The sequence below is a fragment of the Zingiber officinale genome, chromosome 8B (assembly GCF_018446385.1).
Source record: "Zingiber officinale cultivar Zhangliang chromosome 8B, Zo_v1.1, whole genome shotgun sequence".
Classification (NCBI taxonomy): Eukaryota; Viridiplantae; Streptophyta; class Magnoliopsida; order Zingiberales; family Zingiberaceae; genus Zingiber; species Zingiber officinale.
In genome coordinates this window covers 3,152,935-3,176,278 of record NC_056001.1, presented here as the reverse complement: position 1 = coordinate 3,176,278, position 23,344 = coordinate 3,152,935, and the positions used below count along the sequence as shown (strand labels likewise).

Sequence of the window (23,344 nt, the reverse complement as noted above, 5' to 3'; positions counted from 1 at the left end):
TGAGTTTCCTCCATCGTCGTCTGCTTTGACATTTCATCAAACAACTACCGATTAAACAATAGAACTACCTTAAAACACACAAAATTTAGATCTTTAATCCAAAATCAAAACTTATTTTGCCACCAAGGACACACCGACATTCCAGCGACCGGAGTCACCTTTCAACGAAGGATCGATGAAATTAGTCTCATCCTCCAAAAGCACTCATTTTCCTCCTCTTGTGACCGACTTCTCTGACTTGTTGAGCTTTACCTCTAACAATAATAAGAAACTCAAAAAATAGGCCAAATGCTAAAATAAAATGCAACGCGACGACATGGAGATCATGAAAAGAAAGTGAATGAAGTTGGGATGGAATGGTGAACAAAGATCACCCCCGGTGCCCCTTTTAAAATCAACATAGTTGGCTATCGTCGTCGACGTACCATCTCTTTGTGTTGCTGGGTGGAAGTGAAGGAACAATGACATACAACCGCTGTCAATGATCCGATGATGGAGGAAACAGAGATGAAAGAGGAGGGCTAGAAGATTAAGTTTTTTTTTAAATAAAAAAAATAAAAAGGAAGAAGGGTATTATGGAAAAGAAAATGGGATGGGATATGTGATTTAGTCAATTTCAAATATGTGATTTAGTCAATTATATATGATTGTGTTATTGGCAATAGGGATGTAAATGAACCAAATGGTTCGCGAGCTATTTGGAGCTAGATTCGGTAAAAAGCTCGTTCGAGTTCGTTCGTTTATCTTATCGAGCCGAGCTCGAGCTCGATTTTGAACTCGACAGTTTTATCGAGCCGAGCTTGAGCTTAAGAATATTCGGCTCGTGAGCTCGCGAACATGTTCATTTATAGGCTCGCGAGCCAAAAAAATGAGACTTAAAACGAGCCTTAAATCGAGCCAAAAAATGAGCTCTAAAACGAACCTTAAAATGAGCTAAAAAATGAGTTCTAAAACGAGCCAAAAATGAGCTCTAAACGAGCCTGAAAACGAGCCCGAGCTCGCTTAACAAGTTAGGCTCGTTAAGTTTGATAATCGAGCTAATAACGAGCCGAGCTCGAACTGTTCGCAAGCTTGATAATTCTAAAACGAGCCAAGCTCGAGCCTTGTGATAAAAGCTCGATTCGAGCTCGAGCCGAGCTCGAGTCCGAACATAACTTAAACAAGCCGAGCTCGAGTCTAATATTGTTCGACTCAGCTCGACTCGTTTACATCCCTAATTGGCAAGGTCGACTAGCTTGACATTAACATTACAACCAGAAACAAATAGAAAGTTGTCTATTGCCCAAAAGTTGAAGTTGTGGTGATTTTGCAGATCGATTAGTAGGGCGGTGATTGAACTTTGGTCGACGCCCATTATGATAACTGGCAATTCTGTGCGTATTAGGCGGACGGCCTTTTCCTTGTCCCTTGCTCCCTCAACTGCGAAAGAACGATAAAAAGAAGAAGATAGAATAAGGTTGTGCCCTCTCTCCGCTCTCCCTCGTCGCCGCTGATTTCATTTGGAGGGTGATTCGCCCTAACTCTATCTCAGTAACAAAAGATAGCGTATTAATTGAAATGGTTTCTTGCTTGTCTGCATTGCATTCTTTCTTTCTATCTCTGAATATAGAGATAAAAGGTAATGTGAATGACAGCCAAAAAAAAAAAGTCAAAATGGCTGCTGCCATAGGTACAACTTCCACTTTGCACAATACAACTTCTACTATGTCATGGCTGCCATAGATGTAACTTCCACCAGGCACAATACAAATTTGCATTTGATAAACATAAATTTTACTATGTTCGAACAGTGGAACTTTAGTAGGTGGCTGGTTTGTTCAATAAGTGGTTTTACCTGAAATGTATACACCTCAGTTTAAGTTGCTTCCATATCATCTCCTAACTCCAGAATTTTGATGTCACTATTCACCATCATCAGTAAAAAAAACTGAAGTTTTCATTAAAATATGAGCACGGTTTTCGTCAAAAATATACATAGATAACACCTAGTCATAAAAAGAGATATGTTATATGTAAAAGAGTAGCATTCATGAAATTAATACCAATTATTACATTAAGCAAACACAAACTTTGAGATAATAAATTGTAGCATACACACTCCGACTTTAGTTTATGATGCATTCTACTTGCTCCGTAGACACAGAAATTGCTATGCAAGGAATTCACATGTCACTGTAAGCATGTTCGCACAACAGATTAACTATAATGATAGTTTACAGGGTATTCCAGCTGGTTTAGACAACAAACAGTAGAGACATGATGCTTAGAGAAAGCAAACTCATCGAGGTGAGTATAGTTGTTGGTACATTAGGGCTTTCTCTGAGCTGTAACTAGTAGAAGTACCTTGATTTCTTTCGTCAACCGATTCAGTTGAAGGATCAAATGCATCACTCAGGTTAGTCTCAGTTGTTTCCTTGTCTTCTGCAAAAGAAGGTAGCCTTTTTTTCATCATTTTGTTCCTTCTCAGCCCTTGCAATTTGTGCTCAACTTCTTTCATAGTAGGTCTCTCTGCTCCCTTCAACCTCAAGCACATTTCTACCATCTGCATTATTTCCAAAAGCTCTTCTCTGTTTCCTTCTTTCAAAACACGATCCTCCACAAGATCAAGAGCATGGTTTTCTCTCATTGCTTGAAGAAACTGCTTTGATAGGTTCACCTCATTGCCATGCTCGTTTGAGTAAATAGGAGCTTTCCCGGTCAAAAGTTCTAGGAGAATGACTCCAAAACTATATACATCGCTCTTTTCTGTCAACTCACTTGTTTGATAATATTCAGGATCCAAGTATCCAAAGGTGCCTTGTACAGCAGTGATTATGTAATTTTGATCAAGTGGAATAAATCTTGAAGCTCCAAAATCAGATACTTTTGCAACCAAATTATCATCTAAAAGAATATTTGATGATTTAACATCTCTATGAAAAATGGACATAGAAACATCCGAGTGTAAGTAGGCAAGTGAGCACGCAACTTCTGTAGCAATCCTCAAACGATCATCCACGATAATTTAGATTGTCCATTGGGAACATGGAGATGATGTGATAGGGTGCCATTTGAAATAAATTCATAGATCAGTAAGGGGATTTCAGTCTCTAGGCAACATCCGAAAAGTTTCACTATGTGTCTATGATTAATTTGAGAAAGAATTGCTACCTCGTTTATGAATTCATCAATCTCACTTTTTTTCAGATTTGTGGATTTCTTTATGGCAACAACTCGTTGATCTGTTAAAATTCCTTTGTAAACTACTCCGTGCCCTCCACTTCCAAGCATGCGAGATTCATCAAAATTGTTTGTTGCTTTTTCTATTTCTTCCAGTGGAAATAATTTAGTTCTCTGAGCATCATGTTCGCTTGTAGAGATCAGTTGTTGCAGCAATAAACCATGATTCTGGCGAAAGTTCTTTTCTCTTTTTTGCTTTTGCATTCTTTCCTTCCATTTCATACTTAGGATGACCAACATTGCACACAAGAGTAGTAGGCACACATTGCCTGCAGCAACCATGATGATAGCTGCACCATATACAAGAAAATTAAATTTCACAAGTCTCATATATTTGGTGATACCTATTATGAACTACATGTTGCAACACAGTCTACCTTTGTATCTTTTAATAGTGTTGTGATAACTTTTAGTAGCTTTGCACTTTGTTTTCATTTTTCTTTTATGTGTAACAATTGATTTGTTCAGATGGTTTATCTATGTTTAACCAAAGACTTACCTAACATAAGAGTTCTCTTCTTGGTAGGAGGGATGCAATAGTAACTGCCCTTTGTATTCTTACAAATCCCCTCGCAAATATATTTCTCAGGATTATCGCACTCATTGATATCTAAAGAACAACAAAACATAGGTGAGTTAATTATGCACACCAATTCCATGAAAAATAGAGGTTTGCATGAAATCAATTAATAAAACTTATTTGACAATGGAGTTACAATTTATGTTTTGCACTTGTAGCTATTTTTCCCCCAAAAGTATTTCTGAAATTTGAAGATACAAGCCTAATATAGCTAGACAAATTTTACTCACCTTGTCTAGTTAAGACATCAAAGTCTCTTCTAAACCTTTTTTCAATGGTGGATGAGGTCCCTCAAACTTATGCTATAGCTTTTGAACCTAAGTATTACAGTTTTTAGATTGCAATATATATTTTGAGAATGGCCTCATGTACTTACATTCTAGCGGATTGATGCAGCTGATGATCAAGAAAATAAATGTAATTCGTCTTCCTTTTGATATTTTTTGTTACCATATTTTCAGGTACCTTGGCATCCATTCAGTACGTACGGATTTCCTGTATAACCTTCGATACAGCTGCAACGGTATCCCAAGGAATCTTCTTTGCTGCCGTTTATGTCGAGGCATGTGCTGTCCACGCTCACGCATGCGAAGAGCGACTTATTCCTTTCAGCATCCTCGCAGGACTGATGGGGGATGAACCATCTGTATACGTAGCGTCCTTCAGCGAGAGTAAAGACTAGTGAAGAATTTCCCACATTCATGAGGTGCAGTTCTCCTCTTTGCACGTCTACATCGGTCACATTTTTGTTCTGATACTGGAGAATTGGAGGGGTCGATGTTTGGTTGCAAAATAGTGCAAATAATGAATCTCTGTAGCAATCCAATTCATTATCAATTCCAAAAGGAAATGGTACATTGACACTTCCACACTCTCTCGTACAATTGTCGGCTGGATATATGTTGGCAGTAACGTCTGTTTAAAATCCGAATTGCCAAACGTGTAGCTGGCGGCGCTGACTGCGGTGGCGTTACCCAAATGCAACGCACTGACCTGGTAGAGCGGAGTTAAAGTAACTCCTAAGAAGACACGGTGTGGAAGTCTCTTTCCAATCGGAATGCTGCAGTTTGGACGCTGGATTACGAAGGGCAGCAATTCTGAACTCCCGTCCAAGCAAATGGTAGTGCAATTAGATATGATGGTGTTATTGTTGGCGAGGTCGACTAGGCTGGCACGAACATTGCAACCAGAAACAAACAGGGAGTTGTTCGCTGCCCAAAAGTTGAAGTTGTTGTAATTTTGCAGATCGATCAGTGGGGCTGTGATGGAAGGCTGGTTGACGCCCATACTGATAACTGGCAATTTGAAGTACACGTACCCTGACGGTAAATCTATACTGGAAACCCCGAGTGTGCCATCACCCATGAAGAGCCGGGCTGGCACGCTGCTATCGGTTTGCTCGCGGCAGGTAAGGTTGAAGCCGGGAAGGTGGCAACCATGGCCGATGCCGAAAGGGTATTGGATCCTGATATTGCCACAGCTTGTTGAACAGTTGGATGGGAGTGCAAAAGTTCGTTTTTTAATTGATTTCGTTTCGATCTGTTGTGCTCCGCGCCAGGGAGATCCCCGAGTAGTAGCAAGTGCAAGCAGTACCAATAACACTTTCCCCCCACGCCATCTCTGGGCATATAGATATCAATACGTTTCATCGATCATATATTTATTCGAGTAGCCCAGCTCTCTTGATACATAAAAAAGAGATGAGCCACTTTTAATTACTGTCGGATCGTGACCGTAATTTGATCGTAATTGATTACGGTTCTTCTTTGGATTCACCATCCCTCAGATTATAATTTGGGTCGGAACAAATAATCGGAGGCCACCCGAAAGCTGTCCCCCCCCCCCCCCCCCCCCAACTCAACGTCAGGCTGCCTGGCCACTTGAACATCGCCGGCGGCCTCCGGTCATCTGTCCCAATCTAAATTATAATCTACAGGGACCGTAAACGCAGAGAGAAATTATAACTAATTATGATTGAATCATGATCACAATCTAACCGTAATTACAAATGATCTATCTCCTAATTTATTTTTTTGTGGACCCGAAGATCTACTCTCCTATTCGAGATCTGTTAATTTAATTTGATTGAGCTACATCATGTAGAACGTAAAAAACAGGAGACTCACCTTGGCTTAATTTGTTGAACTTTGAAGAGAAGAAGTACGCACGACATTGGTTGATCGCCAGACTATTAGTTCATATAGAAGACGATGACGAGGTCTTCTTAATTAACAGAGTACAGAGAACTTACAAGACGATGACCGCGTCTTCTCTGCTAAGTCAGTCAACTTAAAAGTAGGTTCCAGCTTTGCTGATAAAGGTGCGCCAAAAAGCAAGTAAGGAGGAATGGAGACAGATTGCAAATTAAAATGGAGAAATGTGTGTGATCGAAATCCTCAGTCTGTCAATTTTTGGTTGCATGAAAAAGATCGGCAAATAGAGAAGTACCAGAAGCAAAGGAAAAGCTATAAAGTCGGTTTTTCACTTTTGCCCGATCCTTTCAAACAATAACCGTGCAAAAACAAATTAATGGGTTTTCAGCGTACTTTTGCATTATTCAAGAGAGTAAACTTTTTTTATTCACATGGTGACGTTTTTCTTTTATACAAATGAAATTCTTTTCTTTTCTTTTAAAAATAAAATCTTTTAGATTTTACATATCACAAAGTAACTTTAAAGTAATACTATTTTAATTAAAACTAAAGCAAAATGATTTCACTGTCTGAAAGTTATAAAAAATAACTCCAAGATAAAACTATTGTCAAAATAATTTTAAAGTTGGAATTGCTTTTCTTAAAGTTGCTTTAAATAAAACAACCCCAAAAGTGATATAGATTTGATCAAAATAATTCTAAAGTGGAGTAAAGAAGAGTATTTTGAATAGAAAATCATAAATGAGATGTTATTTTAATATTGTAATATCGATTTGATCAAAATATGTATTTTGAACATGTAAAATATTTGAATAAATAATTAGCAATGACTGAGATAGATGATGAGGTCATATATTTTAGTAATATTCTTATAGTTTTTCATATAAATGGGTTCTCAATTGAGATTTTTTTTTTAAAAAAACAAAGAATTGAGGTTAAATTTTATAAATGAAAATAATAAAATTTTAATAGTTTTTAGAAGATTTTTTTCATCAATTTACCTAATGAGTAACTAATTTTACATATTAATTAAAAAAAGTATTCATTTTAGAATTGACGCTCCTTTTTTTTCTATAAAACCCTCCTCTTCCTTTTTTTACTATTCATTTGGAAAAAAAAAAATCTTTGAACCACTTTTTTTTTTCTCTAAAAAAACCTAATTTCCTTTTTCATCTCCGTCAAAGAGTCGATTACGGAGCAGGCTGATGGCTTACTCTCCCACGTGTTGAACTTCATCTAGGAGTCTATAATTGTCACGTGATGTAGGGTCATCATCGTCGAGGCTGCCACCATGACCATGAAGTACTTTAGTAGCACCCCAAAAGACACGTGGATTGCTGACACCATCTTTCTCATCCTCATAATTCCCTTTATCATCAAGATGGACCGTGAATCATAATGGAAGGAGTTGGAGATGCAACAGTTGACCCTCCTAGTCGTCCCCACCACCCTGACACCCCTCTACACCACCGTCGCCCAATCCAAATGAGAAAGGAATGAGATGATTGTAATCTAATCTCATGCTTAGATAAATAATAATAATAATTCATGTTTAAGGTAGTGCATTAAATTTGATAAGTTAAAAATATTAATGTTCTTGTCTAATTGAATCTTGTATTTCATTACACATAACTTCCATTATTTATTTTATAATTCTATTAAGGTTGAGTGAAAATTATAAATGACCTCCTAATTAATTTGTTCCAAGATTATAGTTCTAAGTTGACTTAACCTTTCATATAATGATTGGTTTGTTGGACTACTTTTTGTCACTTTGACTAAATATTTTAATGTCAGAACTTTGACTTTCTAATTAATTATTTGGACTGGACTGGACTGATTTTTTTAACATATGCAAAGCTTTATTAACAATAGTCGATTGTTCAACTCTAGTTTTTTATATCCTTATATTTTATTACTGCTATTCAAATATTTTATCTTTTGAAAACAATGTGGGGGAAAAAATGACATAGTAATAGAATAAATTATATTATCAAACCACATAATCTTGTACTAGATTTTAATAATAATACTAAGAGATTATTTATTCTTATAATTATAATACTATTAATCTTGCTCTAGATCTTTTTCTTCTGAATTAATAGGAATCTCTTTACTTGTTATTTGTAAAATATTTATCTCTTCTAACAAAATAAAAACTAAGGATAATAAAAGGATACCAGGCAAGAATCATACTAAGAAGGACCACTTGAATTATCTTAATATAGAAAATCATCTAGAATACTTAAAAATACTAAAGAACTTGATTTTTTTTTGATGATATAGAGAACTTTGCTCTTCCTAGCTAATAAAATGACAAGCATGATTGATTTCCTATGAATCTTAGAGAGAAATATTTATAATATTTTAATATTATTGTTGTCTATATAATTGTTATTGATGTATAACTAATTGTTATTTTGTCTAAATTATTATGTTCTTCTTGTGTGTTATTATAAAAATCAATAAAACTTTTGTTGTTATTTTATGTAATAATAGTTGTAAATTGATGCTTAGTATGATAATTATTTTTTATTAGATTATTATTATTGGTGTTTAAATATTGTAGCTACTAGTTTGTTTGTTGTAAATTATTATCTAGTAAGTTATAAAATGATCTTGTACTTGTATTTAAAAATATTATTATTTTAATATATATTGGTAATGAAATTATTGATGAGATTTTATTAGACATATTTTTCTATAAAATAATATTGAGTATGATATATTAAGAAATGAATTTGTGTTGTTGGTTTTGAAAAAAAAGTTGCTCTCAACATGGAGGATTGCATCTATGGTTAAGAATATGACTATAGTCGGGACTCGGGAGAACTAGATGAACACACAAATCCTGATTTCATATCATTTCAAGTTCTGTATGTCCATTAGCTACTTTTGGGATGAAACTGGCTAATGAATCTAGGACATTCTAATAATAAAAACTTTATCAAATCGAAGATTGTTTATAGATCTTCGATTTGATATATTATGTGTTCCGCAGTTTAACCTGAATAAAAAATTATGACATCTCAAAGTTTTAACTTGTAGTTATAGCAACTATGATTTCTTAGTTGCTATAACGTGTTGTAGATTTTCAGAAGGCCAACAACATGTTATTGATCTTCAGAGGACCAACAACAACGTGGTGTTGTTCTTCAAAAGATCAGCAACAACGTATTGTTGAAGACCAACAATAGCGTGTTGAACCGTAAACTTTGAGATGTTATAATTTTTAATTCAGGTTGAATCATGGAACACACAATTGATCAAATCGAAGTTTGTTAAAAGATCTTCGATTTGATATATTATGTGTCCCGTAGTTTAACCTAAATCAAAAGTTTTTGTAGGACCGATGCACGTGAGAGGGGCATGAATCACGCGATTTTTTTTTAAAAAAAACTCATTTTGAAATCAAGTACACAGTAGAAATATAACTAAGTAAAAATAAAGCAAAACACAAAGAGGCAATGGCTAACACAGGTTCGTTTTACTTTGTTCGGAGCCTTCGATGACTCCTACTCCAAGGTTCGTACTCATTGAGTATTTTCGTTGGGCAATTACTATAAGTTTGAAAAAGATTACAAAAGTTTAAGTACAATGCAAGAAAAATAAAGTTATACCAACAACAAAAGAAATGGAAGCTTGGTTGTAGGTTGTCGGGGCAACCTTTTGGTGTCGTAGGAGTCTTCTAAGAATAGCGTACAAGTACGAAAGTTGAAGCGAGTGATGCCCTGAAGCCTCTGGTCGAAGTCCTTTTTATAGACCCTTTTTGAGTGTCTGGATCACCCCCAGGCGCCTCCAACAAGGCCTAGGACTCTGTTGACTTATCCTCCTCCAGGAGCCTGGATTGCTGATGTGGCTGCACCTCGACGAAAGTCTGTCTCTGAAGATTTATCCATCTTCGGACGCCCGAACATGTTCGAGCATCTAGACTTAGATATGTACTGGTTTATCAGTGTCTGCCACCTCAGCTAGGTGCCTCCCCAGGTTTGGGCCAATCAGACACCTGGACTCGGCCCGGGCACTCGAATCCTTCCCGAGCGCCTGAAGCCCCTTTTTCCAACCAACTTTGAACTTTAATTCCCGCACCATAATATTAGCGCAACAAGCAATAACATGGAAATGAGAGTAGTAATATATTCGACAATCTCCGGACTATCTAATCCTGACTTTGAGTTTCGCTGAAACCCTAGGTCGGACTGATGCCTATTGTTCCCTTAATCGGGAATGCATCCTCACTAGATCTCTCCTCTAGTTGCTTATCTTTACTTACTATTTGCAGTCACTTGACTTGCCTCTTGACACATCGGGTTTTCCTGCCAATTGTCAAACTCATAAACTCAACTAGACTTCGGTCATCTGTCAGGTCCCACAGACTCAACTAGATTTCCTGCTAGATATTAGGTCACACATTGACATATCTGGACTTTGTGTCAGTTATCAGGTCCTCAGACCTAACTGTTCAACCTAGTGTCAAGTCTTCTTGACCCGTCAATTCCTACATATTTGGTAACAAGGTTAGACAACATAACATATAATTTAATTAATTTATCATTCATCAAAACTTAAGTTTGACCATTAGTGCTAATTGCACTAATAGTTATGACATCTCAAAGTTTATAACATTTTACTGATCTTAGAGAATCAACAACAATGTGTTGTTGATCTTAGAAAATCAGCAACAATATGTTGCTAATACTCAAATATTAACAACACTTTATTGCTGATACTTTATGATCCTGTCTGGAAGCTCAGAAGACGGAATGATCGGAATGATGTGACTAGAATATTGATCGAGTTACCATGATCTAGAAGGGGAGGGTATGACGAATTGTCTTTTATGTTGACCAAGTCATCAGAAGACCTCTGGTCAACGCTACTTGCAAACAGTGACCGGGTTACCTCGGTCCCAGGTACCCCGATGCTTGAGGCATGTCCTAAAAATATATAAGGAGCTGAATAAATAGTAGAATAATGATGTCTGTGGAAAATAAGCATGGAAAATATTTCCTGGACTAGGGGGATGCCTTTGATAGACCGGTGAGCTGGTCATGACGTTGATCGAGTCGTAGTGACCCGGAAGAGTAGATGAATGTGAGTTGACTAAGGATCTGGATTTGAGGGTGACGACCCTAAGTCAAACACAGCATGGATCCGAAAGGCGGCATGCAGGCTAAAATATGATAGTGACACGTAGATCGAGATGTGATAGCGGCACACATGTCGAGATGTGATAGTGGGTTGCTGGCTAAAACATAATAGCGGTGCGAAGGCCTGAACATAACGATGACACAGAGTCAAAATAGAGTAGCGACTCGATGGTCTGAGCATAATAGACAGCACGAAGTCAGAAAGGCGACATCAATGGCTAAAGTGGCTCGGAGGACGGCAACAATGATCGTGAAGTTGGTGGCATGATCGGCGAGGACGGTTGCATAAAGGCAGCGACTACTAGAGGGTGTCGGATTGACGACCAGTTGGCTGTGGACGTCGGAACAGGGGCAGAGTTGCCGCGTGGAATGTTGATGCCTAAACTACCGATATGTGGAGGTTGTCGGTGCGGGAGGGTTGTGACTGAGGCGCTTGTCGGCGAGAGGGGGCAGAAGGCGTGGAGGCTTCCGATGTCGGAGGTGGTCGACGAGTAACAAGGGAGGTAATGTGTGTGAGTCCCGTCTGAGTGAGAGGTGGCGACGTGCTTGATGGCGATGAGGAGAGGGGAGGTGACGCTCTCATGCATGAGAGGAAGCGGTGGTGAGGGGGAGTCGATGGCGTCGGCATAGAGAGGGCGGCACTGGTGCTGGCTGCGTCAACGTGGAGAGGGAGGTGCTAGCATCGACCGCATCGGCATGGAGAGGGTAGAAATGGTGTTGGGGGATTAGCGGCATTGGCCGCGTTAGCATGGAGAGGGCGGCACAGCATGCGTGAGAAAGAGGAAGGAGGATCCGACGGTGTGCGTTAGGACTCATGTGTGAGAGCAAGGGGCTACTGGCATTGAATGTGGCCAGAATTGGAGGCAGCGAAGGTGGCGTCGGCATCGTGGCTCTGGTGGTGGTGGAAGAACCCAGCCAAAAGACCTCTCCCTCGAAGCCTCCCTCATCCTCTAAAAAAACCCTAATACTAATTTGACTAAAATACCCCTCTTCTTCTCCTCAATTACTTTGAGGCCCCCCAGATACCATCGACATCACTCTAAGATCAGTAACACACACGTTATAAATTTTAAAAGGTCATAACTTTTGGTTTAAGTTAAATCATGAAACACACAATATATCAAATTGAAGCTCATTTAGATATCTTTAATTTGATATATTATATGTCTCGTGGATCAACCCAAGTCAAAAGTTATAGTCTCTCAAAATTTACCAAGTATACACATTGTAACAGTTATAAAACTATAACTGCTACAACTACAAGTTCAATTTTAAGAGGTTATAACTTTTGACTCTGGTTAATTCACAAGATACTTAATATATTAAATCAAATATCTTTGAACGAGCTTCAATTTGATATATTATAAGTTTCATGATTCAAACTGAATCAAAAGTTATAACTTCTTTTAAAGTTTACAACATGCAATGTGTTGTTGATCCTACCTGATATGAATCATATCATTCCAACATTGAGATTTAATGCTGATTGTTCCAATAATATTTTAACACTTTCGGATAAGTCGAAATAAGCAATGAAGGCACTATCGAACTCCTTATAACCTCAGAAATCTACAAGACCTTAAATGAGTCCAATCAGAACTGTCTAGGTCCATCAGTAAATTTTGATCAAAAATCAACAACATGTTGTTGTTGATTTTCATAAATTAGCAACACGGTGTCGTTGATTTTGAGCTCTTTAAGATAAATAAACAAACTGCTCGAAAGATAATACAATCAATCTTCTTTCAATAAATAGATAAAAAGGCACAAAACATTCATTACTAATCTCAAACACAAACCAACATCAAATATAAGATTAAACAATAAAAGGAAGACAACTATTGCATATGCATGAAAGATGAAACCTAGTGATAAAGAAAATGAGTTTCTAGGAGCAATTAGTGACTTAGAGTTTTCTAGAAAAGGTAACTTTTCAGGATGTCTGGATGAGCTCCACAACTAATAGGAAAGATCATCTCAAGCCTTGTTGGACCAACTCTCCTTGGGAAAAATCTTAACATGTCTCACTAAAGGGTTAAAACTGACCATAAGGTCAATTCACCAGTAGGCAGTTGAGATTTTAGAATCGAAAAGTGCCTCACGATAGAGAAGGCTTCTTTGAGATGCATTGCTTGGGTTTTCGACTGAGATTGAAGTGGCTTCTGCGGAGAGAAACAAGTATTAAAAGATAGTCTTTGACATGTTACCTAACATTTGTTTAGCAATTAAATTTGATAGTAGCATAATAAAAATGGAATAGCTTTAAAGGAAAAAAAGCAATTGATGGATACTAAGTTGCAAAGCAAATAACTTTAGAAGCTCAAACGGGAGTTTCCACTTGTAAGTACCTCGGGTTAGTTTTGATATTGATTAACAGAGTTAAGTTAGGCCTTACGGATTTGATATCTTATGTTTAAGTGTACAATGACTTAGGAATATAAGAAATTGAGTGGGAGATGCAGTAAGCGAGAAGCATAATACGGGAAGGGAGTCGACGGACTCAGTGCATCAGAGGGACGAAGGACATACGAGGTGCATCCGAGGGACGAGAACCCAGGGAGAAAGATTGCTTAAGGAGAAGGATGGAATTTGATTCAAGTGAACTCAACTCTGGATGCCCGAAGCATCACCCAAGCGAACCGAGTCACAAAATGTCAATTAGAAGTTGACCATTCAAGTCGCCTCTAATTAACTGGAGGCACTCTATCGATTCAAAGACCTGAGGTGCCTCGGATGAATAGGAGTCGAAACTCCTTAGATCAACCGAGGCACCTCCAATGATCAAAGCAGTTGCAAAGTGATAAGCACTGGGCTCCACCTACCATTGGGGACTCAAGTTACCCCGAATAACTTGAGGTGCCCCGAATGACTTAAGGCGCCTCCAATCTGCCAGATCAGCTAAAGCACCATTGTGACGAGGATAACAATCAGCACATTGGAGGTGCCCTAAAACATTGGAGGCATCCTGAATTGTCACGTTAGCAAAACGGTCACTTAGACCAGCAGGCTATAAATAGATTCCTAGAACTAGTTGTAAAGTAACACACTCTATATTCAATTCTGTATTTCATTTTGAGGTTCCAATTATTGTAAGGGGTTTCTCCACCTTCAATCTCTGTCGAAGAAGAAACTTTCTTAGTATGCTTTCCACAACTTTTGATTAACAACTACCCAGTTTGTAACCAAATAAATCCTTTAATCTCTTTACTTTTATGTTATTTCTTTTTACATAATTAGTGTGTCTTTGCTAAAGTCAATTAGCAAGAGAATTAAAACTTTTTGCAGGTTGATATTCACCCCCTCTAGCCATTCCACTAGGTCCTACAAGTGGTATCAGAGTCCAAGTGCTTTAGAAGGACTAACCGCCTACTAAAGCAATAAGAATAATGTCTGAATCAAGTATTCACCTACCAAAGTTTGAAAGGGAGTTCATGCTTTAGAAGCATCGAATAGAGGTATTTTTAAAAACTGATTTAGATAATTTGTTAACTGTTAAATATGGTTTTGAAGTACCAAAGAATGAAAATGGAGAAGAAGTGAAGAGCACCTTTGGAACAAGAAGCAACAAACCAACTTTGTGACCAACTGTAAAGCAAAATTTCATCTGCTAAGCATACTATTGTCTTAGAAAGTCAACCAGATTGACATCTATAACTCCGCTAAAGAATTTTGGAAAAAGTTTCTGGAGCTTCATAAAGGAACCTTGTGTTGGTGTAGTTGGTACTAATGATCAAACCTAAGTTTTGATGAATGATAAATGAATTAAAGTTAAATGTGTTGTTGATCTAACCTTTTCTACCAAGTGTGCAGGATTTGACTGGTCTAACACCAGGTTGAAATTAGAGTTGTCAGACGGGCCAACCCATGGCGGGACGGGTCAACCCATGGCAGGCCGATCATTTAGTGGTGCAGGGCAGACCGACTCATCAACTTGGCGGGTTGGAAAATTTCCATCCTAACTCAATCTAAGATGAGTTGAGGGTTTGGCGGGCCAACCCATGAGCCCATCAATTTTTTTTCAAAAAATTACAAAAAATGTTTTATATCTTCAACGTTTTACTTCAGAAAGATTTTATCAATCAAATGTATCCATAAACATATATTTTAAATATAAATGGACACAAACAAGTACTTATGGATGAAAAGTTCTATTTTTATTTCAAAATTATAATAAAAAAATATAATAAATTGACATAAAACTTAGTTTACATGTGTTTCTCAACCCGCGGGTCAACCCAAGTCTGTAGCGAACCTAGGCGAGTTGGCCCACGGCGGGTTATCCCGCGGCGAGCTTCGGTTGATAAAATTTCAACCCAACCCGCTTAAATTGTTTGGCAGGACGGACCAATCCGACGAGCCTAACCCAAATTGACGGCTCTATCTCTGAGACCTGCACCACCAAGCTATCACTTTCTTCTCTCGTTTTTTAAGCAAATCATTTTGCAAGCCAATGTCCTCAATCTCCACATGTTCTTCACACCCTTCTTTCTCTGGCTTCTCAATTTTCATTTTTATGGTACCCACTACTTCTTCACCCTCCTCATTTTCATGTATCTTCTCAACAATTTCCGACGCTTTAGCGCTACCAAGCTCAACATTTTGGTTACCAAGAGGCAATCTTTTCTCCTCCTCTAACTCATCGAATTCATATCCATCCGAATCAATACTCACCTCTAGAAAATCGATGTCCTTTTCATTCATGTCCGAGTTGACCCAACTAAAGTTTTTTAAATTATCCATCACTACCGCCTCAACCGTCTCTTTATCATGATCATTTTCATCGAAGGAGGCTCCTTTACCATGCTCGTTGTGTGAATTTAATGTGAAGTAGATGGCTCTATAGCGGAGTCATGCTTCTACGAGAGTTTCCAATCACCCTCACGCGTTGGGGCCCATTAGGATCTCCTGGTCACGAAACTCAAGATGCCTTTTCATATCAGATGTGACACTCAAGAGCAAAAACAATGAGTAGGCAAATAGAGAGGAGATCGAGAGAGGAGAACGAGGGTAAAATATGATATTGTTGTGCTCATTTTCATGTAAAACCACGTTTGGTAAATTGCGGATTTTTTGTTATTAATATCGATCAAATTAATTAAAGTGACAAGGTGAAGGCGGAGTTGGAGATTCCGCAGTCTGCGCCTTTGTAGGTAAATTCGAAAGGTCGGGCTTTGGAGATTCCGCAAGATACGACGAATCTTTTCCTATCGCCGACGACGGTGACAAGGTGAAGGCGGAGTTGGAATTACATAAAGCACAGTTTTACCAGCGCAGTTCTTCATCAAAGCGCCTTCTTACGACACTGTTCTCGGTGTTTTCCGTATCCGCTGCCTCCGCCTCTGCTCACCACTGCCCTGGGAAAGGGAATAGGTTTCGGGCAAGGTTTCAGCATCCTTGTCCCTTGCTCCCTCAACTGCGAAAGAACGAGAAAAAGAAGAAGAAGATAGAGTAAGGCTGGTCTCTCTACGCTCTCACCCTCGCGTCGCCGCTGATTTCATTTGGAGGGTGATTTGCCCGAACTCTATCTCAGATGCACATCAATTCTTGTTCCGGTTCCCAAGGGGCACCATCAATAGTGAAATAGTGGGAGAAACCCTAAGCGAAGATCACCGGACACATTAGAGCTGCTTTCTTGGGGATTTATGACCTCAAGGCTTCTACTTGAGAAAAAACCTTTAGATGCAGGTTTTGTTGCTCCTTAATGTTTTTTTCCCCTGCATGCTTATTTCACTGCTAAAACTAGTTATAATATGCTTCTTGAAAATTAGTCTCGATATGTCACATTTGGACGCATACCAAGTACTCAGTTTTGTCAATTTCTGGATGGTGTAAATTTTGATAATTTTGAAGGAAAGAAAAAAAAACACAGTTAGATGAGTGATAGAAGAAGAGAGTAGAAAGTAACAAATGATAGCATATTAATTGAAATGGTTTGTTGCTTTTCTGCATTGCATTCTATCTTTCTATCTCTGAATATGGAGATAAAAAGTAATGTGAATAGCTGCCAAAAAAATGTCAAAATGGCTGCCATAGGCACAATACAACTTCTACTATGTCATGGCTGCCATAGATGTAACTTCCACCAGGCACAATACAAATTATACTACGCGCATTCGATATACATAAATTGTACTATGTTCAAACAATGGAAGTTTGGTAGGTGGCTGGCTTGTTCAATGAGTAGTTTTACCTGAAATGTATGCACCACGGTTTAAGTTGGTTCCACATCATCTCCTGTTCATGCAACTCTAGAATTTTGATGTCACTATTCACCATCATCAGTAAAAAAAACTAAAGTTTTCATAAAAATATGTACATGCCTTCTGTCAAAAATATACATAGATAACACCTAGTCATAAAATGCCTCTTGCAAAGCAAAGTAATGTTGCGTACAATAGACCCTTTCCTGGGACCCCGTGTTGGCGGGAGCTTCGTACACCGGACTGCCTTTTAATGCCTAGTCATAAAGAGAGATTTGTTATATGTAAAAGAGTAGCACTCATGAAGTTAATACCAATTATTACATTATGCAAACACAAACTTTGACATAAAAAATTGTAGCATACACACTCCAACTTTAGTTTATGATGCATCCTACTAGCTCCATAGACACAGAAAGTGTCCTGGAAGAAATTCACATGTCACTGTAAGCATGCTTGCACAACAAATCAACTATAATGATAGTCTACAGAGCTTTCCTGCTGGTTTAGACAACAAGCAGTAGAGACATGATGCTTAGAGAAAGCAAACTCATCTAGGTGAGTTTGGTTGTTGGTACATTAGGTCTTTCTCTGAGCTGTAACTAGTAGAAGTACCTTGATTTCTTTGGTCTACCAATTCTGTTGAAGGATCAAATGCATCACTGAGGTTATTCTCAGTTGTTTCATTGTCTTCTGCAAAAGAAGATAGCCTCTTTTTCATCATTCTGATCCTTCTCAGCCCTTGCAATTTGTACTCGACTTCTTTCATAGTAGGCCGCTCCTCTCCCTTCAACCTCAAGCACATTTCTATCATTTGTATTATTTCCAAAAGCTCCTCTTTCTTTCCTTCTTTCAAAACATGATCCTCCACAAGATCAAGAGCATGATTTTCTCTCATTGCTTGAAGAAACTGCTTTGATAGGTTCACCTCATCGCCATGCTCGTTTTTGTGAATAGGAGCTTTCCCTGTCAAAAGTTCTAGGAGAATGACTCCAAAACTATATACGTCGCTCTTTTCTGTCAACTCACTTGTTTGATAATATTCAGGATCCAAGTATCCAAAGGTGCCTTGTACAGCAGTGACTACATAGTTTTGATCAAGTGGAATAAATCTTGAAGCTCCAAAATCAGATACTTTTGCAACCAAATTATCGTCTAAAAGAATATTTGACGATTTAACATCTCTATGAAAAATAGACATAGAAACGTCTGAGTGTAAGTAGGCAAGTGAGCATGCAACTTCTGTAGCAATCCTCAAGCGATCATCCCACGATAATTTAGATTGTCCACTGGGAACATGAAGATGATGTGATAGGGTTCCATTTGAAATAAATTCATAGATTAGTAAGGGGATTTCAGTCTCCAAGCAACATCCAAAAAGCTTCACTATGTGCCTATGATTAATTTGAGAAAGAATTGCTACCTCATTTATGAATTGATCTATCTCACTTTTTTTCAGATTTGTGGATTTCTTTATGGCAACAACTCGTTGATCTGTTAAAATTCCTTTGTAAACTACTCCATGCCCTCCACGACCAAGCATGCGAGTTTCATCAAAATTGTTTGTTGCTTTTTCTATCTCTTCCAGTGGAAATAATTTAGTTCTCTCAGCATCATGTTCACTTGTAGAGATCAGTTGTTGCAACAATAAACCATGATTCTGGTGAAAGTTCTTTTCTTTTATTTGCTTTTGCATTCTTTTCTTCCATATTTTACTTAGGATGACCAACATTGCACACAAGAGTAGTAGGCACACATTGCCTGCTGCGATGATGAGAGCTGCACCATGTATAAGAAAATTAAATTTCACAAGTCTCATATATTTGGTGATACCTGTTATGAACTACATCTTATAACACAGTCTACCTTTGTATCTTCTAAAAGTGTTGTGCTAACTTTTAGTAGTGTTGCACTTTGTTTTCATTTTTCTTTTTTCTTTTACAATTGATTTGATCACATGGTGTATATATGTTTAACCAAACCTAACTTTTCATTCTCAAGTTTCAAGGACTTACCTAACATAACTGTTCTCTTCTTGGTATAAGGGATGCACCCTCCGATCATTGGATCACCATATGTTCCTGGTTGACACGTGCAATTGTAACTGCCCTCTGTATTCTTACAAATCCCCTTGCAGATATATTTCTCAGGAGTGTCACACTCATTGATATCTAAAGAATAACAAAAACATAGGCGAGTTAATTATGCACACCAATACCATGAAAAATAGGACCTAAAAAACAAAGCGATTTTACATGAAATCAACTAATTAAAACTTTTTTTAACAATGGAGTTATGTTTTGCACTTGTAGCTATTTTTTTCCCAAAAGTAGGCAGAAATTCGAAGTCTCTTCTAAACCCTTTTTAATGGTGAATGAGGTCCCTCAAACCTAAGCTATAGCTTTTGAACCTAAGTATTAAAGTTTTTAGAGTGCAACATATATTTTGAGAATGGTCAACTTACATTCTAGTGGATTGATGTAGTTGATGAGCAAGAAAATAAATGCAATTCGTGTTCCTTTTGATATTTTTTTGTTACCATATATTGTAGTACTAATTTGTTTGCTTGTGTTTCATTCTTCTTGGAATTTCATTTGTTAATTTGTTAAAATTTGTTGGTGCGCATGGGACATATTTTTGATTACATAGGCTTGTAAGAACTTAAATATGGACGGATTTTATGACGAACTTGATTATGATGATGATGAGCTTGATGATACAGATGGAGATTAGTTTTGTTATTGCTTGTCAATCTCTTCTATATATCCTTGATCAGAAACAACACCCATGTTTATATATGAGGTTGATTATTCTATGCACGATTCTGTCTTATGCTCTTTTTTGTTCTGGTTTTTTCTTGTTTAGATGAAATGTTGTTGGTTTTTGTGTGTCAATCTTGTTTCTTGATTTATAATTTACTTGAATATTATAAAGAAACACCCTTACTTATACACTGCTCTTGTAGTAAGTATTCTATGGACTTAATTGCATAGTTCAAATTGAGTTGTACACCGAGATCATCTTCCTGTAGTTTCTTCAAGTAATTATAATGCTTGACGACATTAGGTTTACGTTACTATGCAATTATACATTTAAGGTCTGTGTATTTATATTTATCTTCTTCCATATCCGTAGGATTAACACTAGAAGGTCGTTAAGGTAATGTATTTTTATTTTCTCAAGTTATGATAATGCTACCGTTTAAGTAATGTTGATGCCAAGCTAAATGGAAAAGAAAGAGTGGAGAATACTATATTGTAATTTTAGCGACAAACGAAAATAATTATTTTTCATAAAATTTAAGTGATAATTCTTTTTTTTCATACAATAATTGATTTTTTTCTTTAAAAGTTGTACGATTTTAGAGATACTTATAATTGTCTCTATAAAATGTTTTAGAGACAAAATTAATTATCTTTAAAAGTGAATAACTTTTAGAGATAATTATAATTGTTTATAAAGCTTTTTAGTGATGATTAAATAATTATTTCTATGAATTATCAAGTATGCCTCTAAATTTTACTTTTTTTATTGTAGTGCTCGTTTAATTGGATAAGAATTGTTGCCTTTGCAAGTAACAATGTACGATATTTAGTTTGTAAGGAATCATATATACCTCTGAAGGAATTTAAAATGGACATAAAATTCCTACGGAAGTATAGAAACTTTTAGAATGCACAAAAAAAAAAAAAAAAAAAACTTTAGCTAGGGAGAAGTTTTTAGGTACCTTGACATCCATTCATTATGTACGGATTTCCTGTATAACCTTTCTCACACCCGCAACGGTATCCCAATTGATCTCCTTTGCTGTCTTTTAAGTTGCGGCATTCGACGTGCTCGCTTACGCATGCAAAGAGCGACTTATTCATTCTAGCATTCTCGCAGGAATGATGGGGGATCAACCAACTGTATACGTAATGCCCTTCAGTGAGAGTAAGGCCTTCCGATGAATTTCTCACTTCCATAAGATACAGTTCTCCCCTTTCCACGCCTACCTTGCTCACATTTTTGTCCTGATACTGGAGAACGGGAGGGCTCGTTGTTTGGTTGCAAACTAGGGCAAACAATGAATCTCTGTAGCAATCCGATTCATTATCAAGTCCAAAAGGAAATGGTATATCCACACTTCCACATTTTCTCGTACAGTTGTTGGCTGGATATATATTGGCAACTGTAACGTCTGTTGACGATCCTTATAATCAATGCAACATATATAGAAGCATCATTAATTCTTCCAATCTAAATGAACTCAAGAAAACTAATTAACAAGGGAATTAATTAAGTTGTTAATTACCTTTGCAGCCATCAGTTAGGTAGGGATTGCCTTCAGTTCCACCAGAACAACGACAATAATATCCGACGGTGACATCCCTGTCAACAGAAAGGGCATCGGTGCATTCACCGTTGCTGCTTATGCAAGCATAGGTCCCCGTATCGTTCATTGCCTCTGTACACGAAGAGTGATCGTCCATGTACCAAGACAGTTTAGACTCCAAACTGCCGATCGAGGAACTCATGTAGGCGCTGACTGGAGTGGCATTAGTCAAATGCAACCGAGTCTGATTGAATCGAGTTAAACGAACTCCTAAGAAGACACGGTCTGGAAGTTCGTTTCCAATCCGAACCCTGCACTTTTGATGCCGGATCACGAAGGGCGACAAATCTGGACTGACATCCAAGCAAAAGGTAGAGCAATTATATATGATGGTGTTATTGTTGGCGAGATCGACTACACTGGCATTAACATTGCAACCAGAAACAAACAGATAGTTGTCTGTTGCCCAAAAGTTGAAGTTGTGGTAATTTTTCAGATCGATCAGTGGGGTGGTGATGGAACTCTGGCTGACGCCCATGCTGATAACTGGCAATTTGAAGGACACGTACCCTGAATATAAAGTTATACCAGTAACCTCGAGTGTGCCATCACCCATGAAGAGCTGGGCTGACACAGTGCGATTGTTTTGCTTGCGGCAGGTAAGGTTGAAACCGGGAAGGTAGCAACCATCGCCGATGCCGAAAGGGTATTGGATGCTGATATTGCCGCAGCTTGTTGGACAGTTGGATGGGAGTGTAAAAGTTCGATTTTTAGTCGACGTCGTTTTGATCTGCTGTGCTCCAGTTGAAGCCACAGATCCCCAAGTAGTACCGAGTGCAAATACTACCAGTAACACTTTCGCCCACGCCATCCCTGGGCATATAGATATTAGTACGTTTCATCGATCACTGATCAATTGCTGCAGGCCTGTTAATTTGATCGAGCTACATCATGTAAAACCAAAAAAGGAGACTCACCTTAGCCTTGTTGTGCTTTGAAGAGAAGTGCGCGCGAGTCGATCACCAGTCTGTTAGTCGATATAGAAGACGGTGAAGAGGAGGTCTTCTGATCAGCACAATCAATCAACTTAGATGACGATGACGAGGTCTTCTCAACAAAGAACAGTGAGCTTAGAAGGCGGTGACGGGGTCTTCTCATCGAAGTCAGTCAACTTAAAAGCAGGTTCGTGCTCATGCTTGCTGTTAAGGTGCGCCAAAAAAGAAAGTGGGAAGGAAAGGAGAAATGCCACAACTGTATGATCGAAATCCTCAGTCTGTCATTTCTTGGTTGGTTGCATGAAAAAGATCAGCAAATAGAGAACAACCAAAAGCAAACCCATCGTGTAAGGAAAAGCTATAAAGTGGGCGAAAAAAAAACGATAAGGTAATTGTGCCCGACCCTTTTGAACAATAATCGTGCAAAAACAAACTCATCAGTTTCCGCCACAGATTATTATAAGTATTCGCCACAGATCAGCACCAGCGGCGCGATAGGAATTGATCTGTAATACTTTGTTCATTTTTTTAATATAAAATAGTACTTTTTTATACTTTGCATATCATAAGTTAAGTATTGGATTTTATATAAATAAAAAAAATAAATAGACAAAATCATCCGATACGAAATTTGAGCAATTCAAATTAAATTTGTGAGATTGATTTGGAGTTGATTTTAAATAAATTTAATAATTTAAACTTATTGATTTAATACAAATTAGGTATTTTTAA

General features: G+C 37.7%; 1 protein-coding gene and 1 pseudogene across 3 annotated transcripts; both read right to left on the bottom strand.

Annotated features, from left to right (window-relative positions):
• Nucleotides 1–1,983: 1,983 nt before the first annotated feature.
• LOC122016671 lies at nt 1,984–4,541 on the bottom strand (annotated as a pseudogene).
• Nucleotides 4,542–17,245: 12,704 nt separating this feature from the next.
• Nucleotides 17,246–22,992, bottom strand: LOC122016822 (wall-associated receptor kinase-like 6). Of its 3 annotated transcripts, none has more exons than XM_042574236.1 (6): nt 22,595–22,992; nt 21,597–22,490; nt 21,030–21,482; nt 19,318–19,473; nt 17,918–19,081; nt 17,246–17,559 (listed from the first exon to the last, which is right to left on the bottom strand). In XM_042574236.1, the coding sequence occupies exons 2-6, from the start codon at nt 22,486–22,488 to the stop codon at nt 17,456–17,458; spliced, it is 2,769 nt and encodes a 922-aa protein (XP_042430170.1). In that variant the 5' UTR covers nt 22,489–22,490; nt 22,595–22,992; the 3' UTR covers nt 17,246–17,455. The 3 variants fall into 3 exon arrangements, with proteins under 3 accessions (XP_042430170.1, XP_042430169.1, XP_042430171.1); XM_042574235.1 differs by having other exon boundaries at nt 17,247–17,559; nt 21,030–21,494; nt 22,595–22,991; XM_042574237.1 differs by lacking the exon at nt 17,246–17,559 and having other exon boundaries at nt 17,580–19,081; nt 21,030–21,494; nt 22,595–22,990.
• Nucleotides 22,993–23,344: the final 352 nt, after the last annotated feature.

Coding starts and splice junctions, on each gene's coding strand:
- LOC122016822 (XM_042574235.1), bottom strand. CDS start 22,488: ATGGCGTGGGCGAAAGTGTTACTGGTAGTATTTGCACTCGGTACTACT. Junction 21,495..21,596: donor CCTAACTGATGGCTGCAAAG/GTAATTAACAAC, acceptor ATTGATTATAAG/GATCGTCAACAGACGTTACA. Junction 17,560..17,917: donor GGTAGACCAAAGAAATCAAG/GTACTTCTACTA, acceptor CTTTATGACTAG/GCATTAAAAGGCAGTCCGGT.